Source organism: Schistocerca americana, chromosome 10, assembly GCF_021461395.2.
Source record: "Schistocerca americana isolate TAMUIC-IGC-003095 chromosome 10, iqSchAmer2.1, whole genome shotgun sequence".
NCBI lineage: Eukaryota > Metazoa > Arthropoda > Insecta > Orthoptera > Acrididae > Schistocerca > Schistocerca americana.
This window is the reverse complement of record NC_060128.1, coordinates 99,403,361-99,418,708: the sequence shown is the minus strand read 5'-3', so window position 1 is coordinate 99,418,708 and position 15,348 is coordinate 99,403,361. Positions and strand designations below refer to the sequence as shown.

General features: G+C 43.0%; 1 protein-coding gene across 2 annotated transcripts in view; it reads left to right on the top strand.

Annotated features, from left to right (window-relative positions):
* The first annotated feature begins 6,612 nt into the window (after positions 1-6,612).
* LOC124552600 (natterin-3-like) overlaps positions 6,613-15,348 on the top strand; it is a 134,445-nt gene continuing 125,709 nt past the window's right edge. The window contains exon 1 of one of the 2 annotated variants that reach the window (XM_047126926.1): positions 6,613-6,701. In XM_047126926.1, coding sequence (XP_046982882.1) covers positions 6,695-6,701 — 7 coding nt within the window. In that variant the 5' untranslated portion in view covers positions 6,613-6,694. The remainder of the gene's footprint in view (positions 6,702-15,348) is intronic. The other variant, XM_047126925.1, reaches the window with a different exon arrangement.

The window sequence follows — 15,348 nt, the reverse complement described above, 5'->3', positions numbered from 1 at the left end:
CAGCCACTCGTGCTGGCGAAACGTCAGAAAAATCATTAGATGAACGTCGGCCGAAGAACTCGAGACAGAAGCCAATAGGCAGTTTGTCAAAAATAACTGTTCTTACAATTATTCGTATAAGTCTTGGTCGATTTAGTGAGGGGTGGGACAGGCCTAAGCCTTGTGACGCCACAAGCTTTATGAGAAAGAAAGTTGTTGCTGCCTAGAGTCACTTTGACTCTACGGGAAAATCGTGGTGAAAGTCCAGCGAAGTCATAACCACGCGATTCGCCCATTTATGGCTAGGACAGATTTCCTGCGTGAGGGAGCGTCACACGTGACTCACAAGGCGTGTGTTCCCGGGAAGCTATTCTCTGCGTACACGGCTGGGTCCAATTTCCAGACGGCAGCCTATGTTTACCAGAAGAACACGCAACGGAGACAACAGAACGAGGCTGCCCTTCTATCTGTCACGCAGTCAACATCACGAGCTCCAAATGAGTAAAGCCTGTACGTCACATGTTTCCACAGTATTCACCGCTACCTGTGCTCGGACGCAGAGGACAGCTGACGAAAGTTACGTCGGGATTTCCCCTGCGTCTCTGTTTGCCGCAGACCCAGATCTGGCCCTTTCTGCCTCACGTCAGACATAACACACTCGGTCGCACTGCGTGTAGCTCCCACACAGAAAATGTCCAGCCTAAGGCGTGATGTACCAAGGCAGGGACCAACTCTCGTCTAACGTGTCCGAACTATGAATTAATTGAAACTTCCTGGCAGATTAAAACTGTGTGCCCGACCGAGACTCGAACTCGGGACCTTTGCCTTTCGCGGGCAAGTGCTCTACCAACTGAGCTACCGAAGCACGACTCACGCCCGGTACTCACAGCTTTACTCCTGCCAGTACCTCGTCTCCTACCTTCCAAACTTTACAGAAGCTCTCCTGCGAACCTTGCAGAACTAGCACTCCTGAAAGAAAGGATATTGCGGAGACATGGCTTAGCCACAGCCTGGGGGATGTTTCCAGAATGAGATTTTCACTCTGCAGCGGAGTGTGCGCTGATATGAAACTTCCTGGCAGATTAAAACTGTGTGCCCGACCGAGACTCGAACTCGGGACCTTTGCCTTTCGCGGGCAAGTGCTCTTCCAAATGAGCTACCGAAGCACGACTCACGCCCGGTACTCACAGCTTTACTCCTGCCAGTACCTCGTCTCCTACCTTCCAAACTTTACAGAAGCTCTCCTGCGAACCTTGCAGAACTAGCACTCCTGAAAGAAAGGATATTGCGGAGACATGGCTTAGCCACAGCCTGGGGGATGTTTCCAGAATGAGATTTTCACTCTGCAGCGGAGTGTGCGCTGATATGAAACTTCCTGGCAGATTAAAACTGTGTGCCCGACCGAGACTCGAACTCGGGACCTTTGCCTTTCGCGGGCAAGTGCTCTACCAACTGAGCTACCGAAGCACGACTCACGCCCGGTACTCACAGCTTTACTCCTGCCAGTACCTCGTCTCCTACCTTCCAAACTTTACAGAAGCTCTCCTGCGAACCTTGCAGAACTAGCACTCCTGAAAGAAAGGATATTGCGGAGACATGGCTTAGCCACAGCCTGGGGGATGTTTCCAGAATGAGATTTTCACTCTATGAATTAATTCTTCATCGTAGGGGAAATATTTCCTCTGGAATAAATTAATTATTATCGTTTTTTAAGCATAATTAGTATCACAATCCACTTAATAGGTTAAATACGAGGGCGTGCTGTAAAGTGATGTCCCCGAATTTTTTATGTGAAGACGCTTATTGCTTTGAAACAAAACGGCTGTTAACATTCGACATCATTATGCCTCAGCCAACGGCCTTGCCGCAGTCGTAACATTAGTTACCATTAGATCACCGAAATTAAGCGCTGTCGGGCTGGGCTAGCACTTGGATGGGAGACATCCGGTCTGCCGAGCGCTGTTGGCACGCGGAGTGCACTCAGCTCTTGTCAGGCAAACTGAGGAGCTACTTGATTGAGAAGTATCAGACGGATGCCATATTCCTTGACTTCCGGAAAGAAAAAAAAAACGGTTCAAATGGCTCTGAGCACTATGATCATCAGTCCCCTAGAACTTAGAACTACTTAAACCTAACTAACCTAAGGACAGCACACAACACCCAGTCATCACGAGGCAGAGAAAATCCCTGACCCCGCCGGGAATCGAACCCGGGAACCCGGGCGTCGGAAGCGAGAACGCTACCGCACGACCACGAGCTGCGGACTTCCGGAAAGTGTTTGACTCGGTGCCCCACTGTAGACTCCTAACTATGGTATGAGCATATGGGATTGGTTCCCAAATATGTGAGTGGCTCGAAGACTTCTTTAGTAATAGAACCCAGTGCGTTCTCCTCGATGGCGAGTGTTCATCGGAGGTGAGGGTACCATCTGGAGTGCCCCAGGGAAGTGTAGAGGTCCGCTATTGTTTTCTATCTACATAAATGATCATTTGGATAGGGTGGATAGCAATGTGCGGCTGTTTGCTGATGATGCTGTGGTGTACAGGAAGGTGTCGTCGTTGAGTAACTGTAGGAGGATACAAGATGACTTGGACAGGATTTGTGACTGGTGTAAAGAATGGCAGCTAACTCTAAATATAGATAAATGTAAATTGCTGCAAATGAATAGGAAAGAGAATCCTGTAACGTTTGAAACTCCATTAGTAGTGTAGCGCTTGACACAGTCACGTCGATTATATATTTGGGCGTAACATTGCAGAGCGATATGAAGTGGGACAAGCATGTAATGGCAGTTGTGGGGAAGGCGGATAGTCGTCTTCGTTTCATTGGTAGAATTTTGGGAAGATGTGGTTCATCTGCAAAGGAGACCGCTTATAAAACACTAATACGACCTATTCTTGAGTACTGCTCGAGCGTTTTGGATCCCTATCAGGTCGTATTGAGGGAAGACATAGAAGCAATTCATAGGCGGGCTGCTAGATTTGTTACTGGTAGGTTTGATCATCACGCGAGCGTTACGAAAATGCTTCAGGAACTCGGGTGGGAGTCTCTAGAGGAAAGGAGGCGTTCTTTTCGTGAATCGGTACTGAGTAAATTTAGAGAACCAGCATTTGAGGCTGACTGCAGTACAATTTTACGGCCGCCAACTTACATTTCGCGGAAATACCACAAAGATAAGAGAGATTAGGGCTCGTACAGAGGCATATAGGCAGTCATTTCTCCCTCGTTCTGTTTGGCAGTGGAACAGGGAGAGAAGGTGCTAGTTGTGGTACGTGGTACCCTCCGCCACGCACCGTATGGTGGATTGCGAAGTATGTATGTAGATGTAGATGTAGAAGTAGCGGCTCCGGTCTCGTAAACTGACATACAGCCGGGAGAGCGGTGTGCTGAACACATGACCCTCCATATCCGCATGCAGTAACACCTGTCGGGTTAGGGTGACACGGCGGCCGGTCGGTGCCGTTGGGCCTTCCAAGGATTGAACGGACGGAGAATTAATGCGTAATAACTGCAGCTGACACATATGAATTGTTTTTCCATTCTCACGACAGTATGCGACAAGTTGGAGATTGTCCGCCCCATGGTACCTGTCATGTGGAGTGTGGGGCTCGCTCATGTTTGTCTTCCTCGTATGTTGCCGGGACGAGCCAAAATTGGAAACGAAAAACTTAGTGAAATGAAAAAGACACCGTGAGTCATCATATGGCTGGGGGAGCAGTGTGCTGACCACATGCCACTCCACGTCCGCATCCAGTGACGCCTGTGGTCTAAGGATGACATGGCGGCCGGTCGGGACCGTTGGACCTTCATGGCCTGTTCGAACGGAGTATAGTTTTTAGGCAATATTGAGTTCCCGGGGGTACGCTCGGCGATGTGTCCACCTTAACTTTTTGAATCCTCAAAGGAAAAAAATGTATTTTACTTATATTAAAAGGCAGAAAAATCTTACATCAACGACATTATTAGTAAAAGGAGGTAATGATATTAGATTTCGTTTTAATATGGGGCATTTGTAAATGGTGTGTATATATTTCTTTTAGGTATCATGGTAGCCTTTTCGACACATGACTATACTCCGTTCATGTCCGTCCCCGCTAGCTGAGTGGTCAGCGTGACGGAATGTCAATCCTAAGGGCCTGGGTTCGATTCCTGGCTGGGTCGGAGATTTTCTCCGCTCAGGGACTGGGTGTTGTGTTGTGCCAATCATCATCATTTCATCCCCATCGACGCGCAGGTCGCCGAAGTGGCGTCAAATCGAAAGACCTGCACCAGGCGAACGGTCTACCCGACGGAAGGCCCTAGCCACACGACATTTTTTCATCATAAGAATAAATGTATTCTTCCGCGCTTGCTTGAATCTCATTGGATATCGTTTCATGTGTAGCGGAAGCCAAGTTGTGACCAGTACAGTCACGATCATAAAGATACGTTTTATGCTCTTTTACACGCATTGAGATTGAGCGATAAAGTACGGGACAACTTTACCGGCCCATTAAACTTGGACAGCACTGGGCAGCCAGAGGTCCAACTAGCCTGCGATTATGTGAGCAGCTGCAGGTCATACATAAAAAGAAACTGCCAAAGAAAGAATATACCTTCGAATCTCATTTAATTTTTAAAGACAATGAAATAATATTCGGCAAAATCACAGCACTACAGCGCGCTTCTTAGGTGGGCAGACGGAAAGCGTAAAATTCTCTCCTTCTAATCCGACATAGTATTCTAATTCCAAACAAGAGGGTTGAAAATTCGTAACATAAACACTTGGTAATTTTTCTGAGCGAGTCAACTCTGGAGAAAAGTATACTGCAGGGATTTCACCGTACTGTTGAAAACTGAAGTCACTGAAGGTATTAATTACAGTCAAACGTCTGGTAATCTCTTAGCGCCTTGCTTATCCGAATCCGAGAAATACATTTCAGAACGGCAACTGCCATCTGACGCCCTGCCGCCACATTGTCTCCTCTTCAATGACGTGACAGTCTTATAATTTAGCTACAAAATAGCAGGTCAGGAACTGGAAGCAGTTAATTCCATCAATTATCTGGGAGTACGCATTACGAGTGATTTAAAATGGAATGATCATATAAAGTTGCTCGTCGGTAAAGCAGATGCCAGACTGAGATTCATTGGAAGAATCCTAAGGAAATGCAATCCGAAAACAAAGGAAGTAGGTTACAGTACGCTTGTTCGCCCACTGCTTGAATACTGCTCAGCGGTGTGGGATCCGTACCAGATAGGGTTGATAGAAGAGATAAGATCCAACGGAGAGCAGCGCGCTTCGTTACAGGATCATTTAGTAATCGCGAAAGCGTTACGGAGATGATAGATAAACTCCAGTGGAAGACTGCAGGAGAGACGCTCAGTAGCTCGATACGGGCTTTTGTTGAAATTTCGAGAACATACCTTCACCGAGGAGTCAAGCAGTATATTGCTCCCTCCTACGTATATCTCGCGAAGAGACCATGAGGATAAAATCAGAGAGATTAGAGCCCACACAGAAGCATACCGACAATCCTTCTTTCCACGAACAATACGAGACTGGAATAGAAGGGAGAACCGATAGAGGTACTCCAGGTACTATCCGCCACACACCGTCAGGTGGCTTGCGGAGTATGGATGGAGATGTAGATGTAGATCGGCAGTGACATGAAAAAGCTCTGTGCGTTATTTCTAGTACGTCTGGCAGCTTAAGAGTTTATTTCTCGGACCAAATCCCTTACTTTGGCTCCAGATCAGTTCTGCTGGGTTAACATTGAAATGGTACAGTGGCACATGTAAAAATGCAGCCTTTGTATGGTATGCTCGATGCTGTCAAAATGACTGTTGTTCAAGTTTCTACGACACATCTGTGCTATAAAACATTGGGCGTCGTCCAAATAAAGAGTACTTAGCTTTTCATTTTAGCCTTAAAATTTAAATTGTTGTGTTTCCTTAATTTAAACACCCTTTGTTAACAGTATTTCATAAAATATCGATAGCTGAGAATTTATATTTGAAATGGAAACAGGAATTTTGCGCGCAATATGTATTTAATAACAATAAGGCGTGCATCATTCATAAAAAATGACAGTGAAATTTACAATTACGAGATGTAGGTAATTCAAATTGAACGAGACAGAAAACTGACTCAGGCGAGACTGGAACCAACGAACCATGTGCTGCAATAAGGTACCCAGCCATGACACTACCGATTCCGCTGTACATCAAGTTGCATTTTACTTGCTACTGTATCTAATAATACAGTCCCTCGGAAAACTTCACAGCGGTGGCCGAGCGGTTCTGGGCGCTTCCGTCTGTAACCGCGCTACGATCGCAGGTTCGAATCCTGCCTCGGGCATGGATGTGTGTGATGTCCTTAGGTTAGTTAGGTTTAAGTAGTTCTAAGTTCTAGGGGACTGATGATCACAGATGTTAAGTCCCATAGCACTCAGAGCCATTTGAACCATTTTGTAGCGCTGTTAACTGCCCGCAGCACGTATCTTCCTTATCAGTGTCAACAAGCCTCTGGCCCGAGCTGGATTGTCAGTCATTCGCTCCCCTCCCTTCCCCTCTCCTCCCTTCCGCCGAAGGCTCGTAAGCCCCCCCGCCCCCCCGCCTCTCGCTGGTAGCACATTAGTAAGCTCCCCACACACGCTTCGCCAGTGCGACAGGTTGCGAGTCAGTGTCCGCTACGCTACTTTCGTCGTCGTTTCGCATACCAAGTGGAATCACCATGGGACGTGAGTATCTCTTTTCCATAGCCATCATTCAACATCCTCATTAGCAACAGAACCACTCTTCACTTCTCCACATGAAATGTAATACGCGATAATTCGTACAAAGGAAAACAGCAACCATCCACTGCTAATACAGTCGACTTTCGATAGTTAGAAGTTCAGAGGATCTGAATTCCAGTAAGTGAGTGTTCGATTTTACGTAACTCTTCTCCAGTACAGACGGAAAGCTAACACGTAGAACTATAGGTGCAACAACAATCGTATTTCTTTACAAAAGGGAAGCAAATTGTTACAACTACAACGGAGATTAAAAGAAAGTTAGTCTTTTGCGAATTTTGATCAGCTTTTATCGGTATTAACTGTTTCAGATGCACAAATTCGCGGAAAAATATTACAAAACTTCAGTTTTCTCAACTCGAAATAATTTTATTTCAGACCATTATTAACCCTCAAACGGAGTTGTGACTTTGTTGTACCAGAAGTAGCGTTGTGGGGTCGAAAAGGACACCGCTTTTGTTTATGCCCTGAGAAATAATTTACTTTTCTTTCATTATAAATATTTATCCATAAATTTCATACTTGCATGTATTAGAATACAAAACATCAGTTTAACAGAAAAAACTCAAAATAAATCACAGAAGAAAAACAAGTTTATGAAAACCGACGTGAAATGAAACATTAAAATTCAGATAAGTTTATTGTGTTAGGAGAACAGTAATAGATAGCTGTAAGATGAACAAATACGGCGTGAAAAATTAGCAGCATATAATGAACACACTATTTACTCATTATCACTGAACCTCCTCTCTGTATTCATTTCGCGTTATCTTAGTCACATCTTTGTTCTGAAGCAGTTTCATTTTCACTGTTGTAAGAATTCACTTTCATCTTCGAAATCATTTTCCATCGCTATCTTCGTTTTGTTCTTACGTTTACCTCACAAAATCCAGAAAATTTGCATCAAGCACTGAGAAACGTATGAGGGTCCCAAGCCATAGGAACACTTAAAATAAATGGAAATACTAATTAAGCCCAAAAATAAAATGATATTTAGTTGATACATTACGTTTGACCGTATTGAAACCGCAAACACTTACGGTGTCGTGCGGTCAATAAAGGGACCACCCAAACTTTACGGCTATGCACTGAAAAAGCAGACGACTCCATATGCTTCTAGTTTGATTGTCGCCAAGGTGTGTCGAACCTCCAACACAGAATGACCAATAGAGGAAAGGGCAGGGGTGTACAGTTTCACTGGTATCGAAGAGGACCCCGCCACTTCGTTTGAGAGTTAATGAAATATCAGAACATACCGTAACATACAACAGTAGAATAACAACGAAAGAATATAATCATTAAACAGATAGACAGCAACAGAAACAATGAAAATGTATGTAAAATCATATGGCTGCATAGCTAAAACAGGCATATAGCAGCGCAACTAGTTATACAAAATTTATTAGGTCCTTGAAAGACATTTATTACGCAACAGGCCCAGAGGATTACTAATTCTTGTCATGTCCTGTTGTACGGAAAGCCGAAAATACATCGTCTACTTCTGCATTGGCTGAGAGGGCATTGCAGAATTGCACACGGTCAACATAATGTACTATCTAACGTTATGTTTTTCTTTTTCCAAATCAGGACGGCCCTTTGAGAGCCAGTCACGTGTGCATCCTTCAGATCACTTTTAGAAGTCATTTAAATTCTTGACTACTCCCCAGTGCACACGTCAGACTGTTTCTGTACTGTCCCACATTCTAATTGTACGCTGGAAAAAAGAACACTTAAATATTTCCGCGCGAGTTCTGATTTCTCATATTTTATCACAATTATGTAAGTGGGTGTCAACTGAATATTTTCGTATTCGGAGGAGAAAGTTGATGACTAAAATGTCGTGAAAAGACCTCCCCGGAACGGAAAACGCTGTTGTTCCAATGATTGAAACCTAAACTCGCTCATCATATCCGTGACACCATCTCCACATTCCGCTGTAATACTTAAACAAGCTGCCCATCATTGAACTTTTTCGATGTCCTCCATCAGTTCAGTCTAGGAAGGAACCCATACTGCGCAGCAGTATTCCATAAGGGAAGGAACAAGCGTAATGTAGGCAGTTTCAGTCGTAGATCCGTTGCATCTTGTAAGTGTTTTGCCGATAAAACGCTGTCTTTGGTTCATCCTATCCGCAACTGCACTACTTTTTTCATTGTTGGGTAAAGAAGGAGTGTCACAAAAAGTTGAAGGAACTACCAAACCAACTGATAAAATGTTCGAAATACCGGGTGTTAAGTTAGCCGCTAACTTCCCGTCGTAAAATCGCTACGATTTATCGAATGTGCCAAGGCGTTTAGGATTTCTTCGATTTCTCGAGATTTTTAACGCGGCCAACCACCATATCGAGTTATCGAGAAATTCGATTCATCGAGACCCTAACAAGGGAACCTCCCCATCGCACCCCTCTCAGATTTAGTTGTAAGTTGGCGCAGTGGATAGGCCTTGAAAAACTGAACACAGATCAATCGAGAAAACAGGAAGAAGTTGTGTGGAACTGTGAAAAAAATAAGCTAAATATACAAACTGAGTAGTCCATGCGCAAGATAGGCAGTATTAAGTATAGCCTGCGCTCAGGAGCGCCGTGGTTAGCGTGAGTACCTGCCGCCTGGAGGTCCTTGGTTCTAGTCTTCCCTCGGGTGAAAATTTTACTTTCTTTATTTTCGCAAAGTTATGATCTGTCCGTTCGTTCATTGACGTCTCTGTTCACTGTAATAAGTTTAGTGTCTGTTTTGCGACCGCACCGCAAAACCGTGCGATTAGTAGACGAAAGGACGTGCCTTTCCAATGGGAACCGAAAACATTTGATCGCAAGGTCATAGGTCAACCGGTTCCTTCACAGGAAAACACGTCTGATATATTCTATACGACACTGGTGACGGCATGTGCGTCACATGACAGGAATATGTTGTCGACCCACCTAACTTGTACACTTGGCGAATGGGTAAAAAGATTCTTCTACCTTGCCCGATTTAGGTTTTCTTGTGGATGTGATAATCACTCCCAAAAAGCGATGAAAACGTAAGAGTTTGTCAGATGATAATCATCTGAAAATAAAAAATTAAAATATTCGCTCGAGGGAAGACTTGGACCAAGGACCTCCAGTTCCACAGTTGCTCACGCAAACCACGAGACCACGGCGCTCTTGAGGTCACATTATCATTTAGGTTGCCAATGTAGCACATGAACTACTCAGTTTGTATATTTTCTTATTTTTTTCACAGTTCTACACAACTTCCTGTTTTCTCGATTGATCTGTGTTCAGTTTTTCAAGGCCTGTCCACTGTGCCAACTTATAACTAAATGTGAGGGGGGTGCGATGGGGAGGTTCCCTTGTAAGTAGCAAGAATCGACTATATGGAATTTTGGAATTAATTAAAAATAGCACCGTTACCTCAAACCGAGAGAGATACAATCGCAGCTTTCTGTTCATGTATTTATTACGTTCGTTATATGCTGAATGCCAGATGTTTTTTCTTTGTGGCGGATGTTCCTTGCAGCACAAATGCTTTGCAGCAGGAAATAGTGTAAGATAAAAGTCTGACTCACTGTTAATTGGGCCTAACAGTGAAGTGAATCAACATGTACCGGTACCTTAGAAAATTTTTACGTTGTCGCAGTTTCTTGTTAGCTGCAGTTACAATAAAGTAGTCCTTTTTGTGCAAGCGGTCATTACCTACACTCTGAGATACGTCTAAAATTTCACCGTGTGAACATCACAGTACTCATCAACAGATTTCGGTGTATGTTGGACCGTTATAAGACTGTCTACGTTACAAAGGAAGTGACACCTCAGGAAATGTACCATGTACTGATACAAATGAGAGAGAAGTTGTAATAATAATTACGGAAAACATGAATAGCTGAACACCATACAAAACCTACCCTTAAGCTATGATCATTTCCTATCTATTAGTATAGATCCGTAGATTCGTCAGCAGCAATTCTTTCTCTCTCTGAATTTCAGATCGTGCTTGACATATCTCATCCCTACTACTTAAGTATACACGCATCTGCATATTATTGCATGCTATGTACTTTCTATGACAGAAAAAAAAATCGGTTGTAGTTGTTAAAATTAAATGCCGCGAATAGTTTCTGTGCTTACATGGAATTTGGCTGTAAGTTACGACATCCCAGGAAACCTTCGCCACAACCAAAATCAACCTTCGTCTCGTATTCAGCACAAGCTAAACGTAATTTCAAATTTGAAAATCCGCCTTAAGATGCACCTGTACGCCCGAAACCTCTAATGACGCTATTCGTTTTTAATGAATAATGCTATCGACAATGATTGGTTGCTATCTTTCCTTTTTTTTAAGACATTTTCCATTAAATTAAATGTAACTTCGTCATACATAACATTTCCACGTAAATATCTATCAAGATTTGTGTCCCGTTGCTGTGTAAGCCAAACACACTTTTCTGAAAACTGCTATCCAGTACCACTTCCTGTTGCTCATTTTAACACTCCAGTATCCGTTTTGGAGACACTGCTATAGAGGTCGCTCTTTCTGTTCCACGTTATTTACCCCTCAAACATAAACGCTCAGCCATCTCTGATCCGTGCTTGGGTTACCATGTTGCCACGTGCTCTTAAAAATGTTGTTTAATGTTGACAAAATGATTTTGTTGGAAGTGAAAGGAAAAAACGTATTGATCTGACCAGTAGAGCCGCGCGGGATTAGCCGAGCGGTCTAGGGCGCTGCAGTCGTGGACTGTGCGGCTGGTCCCGGCGGACATTCGAGTCCTCCCTCGGGCATAGATGTGTGTGTTTATCCTTAGGATAATTTTGGTTAAGTAGTGTGTAAGCTTAGGGACTGATGACCTTAGCAGTTCAGTCCCATAAGACTTCACACACATTTGAATTTGACCAGTAGATTATTAATTCCGTGAGTTATTTAAAGAGAAACACTGTTTATGTATATTAGATAAAATAAGGTATCTTGGGTTAAATCCTGTGTGGCTAATGTGTAATGTAGGTCGTCATATAAGACCAAGACAACAGTATGTCATTTGTCATGTAAATATGTATCAACTGTTGTGTCCCATTGCCCTGTCTTATACTGCCAATTGCATTTTTCTGCAAAGTTATATCCAATACCACTTCTTGTTGGTCATTAGTTTCCGTGATTTATTTGAAGAGAAACACAGTTTATGTATATTAGATAAGATAAGGTACCTTAATGCTGATGTAATTAGCAAACTGGTTTTATACACACCTACATCCTGCATTGTTGACTAACGTGAAATGTAACGCTGTCGTATAACACCAAGACCACAACATGTCATTTGTCATGTAAATATGTACAACAGTTGTGTCCCATTGCCCTGTCTTATACGTAGGACTGCAAAATGCATTTTTCGGCAAACTGCTATCCAATACCACTTGTTGTTGGTCATTTTAAGACTCCAGTATTCATTTTGGAGATGATAATATGTATGTGCTCTCTCTGTTCCACGTCATTTTCCCCTGAAACATAAACGCTCAACCATCTTTGAACTGTGCTTGGGTTCCCAGATTGCCACTTGCTCTTAGAAAACTTTGATTAATGTTGACGAAATGATTTTGTTTGAAGTGACGGGAAAAAAACCGGTCTGACCAGTAGGTTATTAACTCCGTAATTTATTTGAAGAGAAACACAGTTTAAGTGTATTAGATAAAATTAGTTATCTTAATGCTGATGTAATTAGCAAAAGTGACAACGCACCTACATCCTGTGGTGTTCGTTAATGTGAAAATATTTAAGACTGTTTTAGTGACAAACATTCTCGACCACAACCAGTGAAAGTGGCTGGTTTCACAATATTCTGTAAGAAATGTAGCTTAATCGCCGTAGGTGAAATATGGCAAAAGAGAACGTAGTTTTTTGTATCAACAACGTAGGCAGTAATTGTTGTTTTGTCAACAATGCAGGAATATACGCGTGTCAACTGTCTTCACACGTCTGTGACGCATCTATTCGACCTCCTTGTGAGAATTTCGTCGACTATTGTCTTGGCCTAGCATTATCTCGATTTAGCCGGCCGCGGTGGTCGTGCGGTTCTACGCGCTCCAGTCCGGAGCCGCGCTGCTGCTACGGTCGCAGGTTCGAATCCTGCCTCGGGCATGGGTGTGTGTGATGTCCTTAGGTTAGTTAGGTTTAAGTAGTTCTAAGTTCTAGGGGACTGATGACCACAGCAGTTGAGTCCCATAGTGCACAGAGCCATTTGAACCATTATCTCGATTTAATGTTAGAATCCCTCTCTGTAACGTGCTCCTTTTAAATAATCATGTCAAAGTTGCTTTGTGCATAAGATATTATTTTGTGTCACATGATATGGAATTTTGGACATAAAGAGTATTTTTAAACATAACAAGTTTAAAACTCGGTTGCATCACAGTGCTTATGTGATTAATCAATCAATGGGTCCTGAAAAGTCAAGTGACGGACACTAACAATCGTCTGCTCTCACTCACTCCATCTGAACGTGGTGTGTGTATTTGTAAGGATAATAGAATGTTACAATTATTCATTATTTCTGTAATCTAGATGGTTATTATAAACCATTTTCGGACGCATTAATTGTCTTGCATAGGACTTTAAATATCTTCTCTGGAACAGAATGAGATTTTCACTCTGCAGCGGAGTGTGCGCTGATATGAAACTTCCTGGCAGATTAAAACTGTGTGCCCGACCGAGACTCGAACTCGGGACCTTTGCCTTTCGCGGGCAAGGCAAAGGTCCCGAGTTCGAGTCTCGGTCGGGCACACAGTTTTAATCTGCCAGGAAGTTTCATATCAGCGCACACTCCGCTGCAGAGTGAAAATCTCATTCTGGAAACATCCCCCAGGCTGTGGCTAAGCCATGTCTCCGCAATATCCTTTCTTTCAGGAGTGCTAGTTCTGCATGTTTCGCAGGAGAGCTTCTGTAAAGTTTGGAAGGTAGGAGACGAGGTACTGGCAGAAGTAAAGCTGTGAGTACCGGACGTGAGTCGTGCTTCGGTAGCTCAGTTGGTAGAGCACTTGCCCGCGAAAGGCAAAGGTCCCGAGTTCGAGTCTCGGTCGGGCACACAGTATTAATCTGCCAGGAAGTTTCTCTGGAACAGTTTCTTTTTCTTACGAGTTCAGTTGATATCCATAGAGTAGTCGTACATTAAAAATAAAATACGAAGATGCTGATGATCAAAATTGACTGGTGAAATCAGAACAGCAAAGTTACTGACATAATTCGTGTAGAACAATTGACGCTCGGAGAACAACGATTTATAACAAAACTGACAAAATAGATTCGGGCCTAACTTGTAAATACAGCACTGAAAATAGGTTTCCAAAACCGCAATTTCGTCTTCCGCAAGCTGTGTTGCATGAAACCTCTGTGATTGTGATTTTTGGAGTATTCCAGATGATGGTATTATTTTGCTAGTTACTCGAATTATTCGGTCTGAACATAGGTTAAAATGGCAAGGTTTAACACGACGAAATTAGACATATGAAAGAATGCAGAATACTCACCAGTGTATTAACAATCCGGCTCACTACATATCGTCACTCTTAGCCCAGGGGTCATTCCACAATGATCTCTTTCCGCGAGTAGTTGGACTGCGACGGCAAAGATTTAACCATGTAATAAGGCAAAGACGGCCAAATTGGCGTCGTCTGATTATTGCTGGTATTTATCTATCATAGATATGGTTTGTTATTAAATTTATATCTCTGACGATAACCGAATTATATCGTATGTGTAATTTAGGACTGTCTTTAGTTCTGAGTTATCAGCCATCGACAAACAAAAGCGAAAAAAACCTCCGACCATGTAGATAAAAAAAAAGGAAGGGAGTTGTCATTACGTCAAAAACCTGAAACCGTTGTCCACCATCTCTAGTAGCCCAAAACATTAGGGTCGGCGCGGTTATATCCGTGACGTCACTATGCTCTCCCCGTGCCTAGTTTGACCGTGTTGGGTGTTTTAACTGTGTGGAGACGTAGTTGTTTAATCAGAAATGTTGCGTTGTTTATGTCATTGCTGATCAATCCGATCTTTGTCTAAAGTTTAAAGGAATAACATTTCGTTTGTAAGTTGAGCCATTCAAGCAGTATTTTCCTTTGCGTATATATATTGAAAATATGGCTGATAACAAAACTAGTGGACATGATGAAATACCAGCAGAATTATTTAAAGTCACTGGAAAGTGCACTCAATATGTCAAAAAATATGGATCACGCAGCAGTGGCCAGAAGACTGGAATAAATCAGTATTCATCCCCATTCCAAAGAAGAAAAGTTCTAAAGAATGCTCAGATTACCGAACAATCGCACTTATTTCACATGCTAGCAAAGTTATGTTGAAAATCTTACAAAATAGACTTCGCCAATATCTAGATCGAGAGCTACCAGAAGAACAAGCTGGATTTAGGAAAGGAAGAGGAACTAGAAATCAAATTGCTAACATTCGGTGGATTATGGAAAAAGCGAGAGAATTCCAATAAGATGTGTACCTCTGCTTTATTGACTGCGCCAAAGCCTTTAACTGCGTCGATCACAACAAATTATGGAACGTACTGAAAAACATGGGTGTACCAGATCACCTCATTCATCTGATACGGAGTTTATACC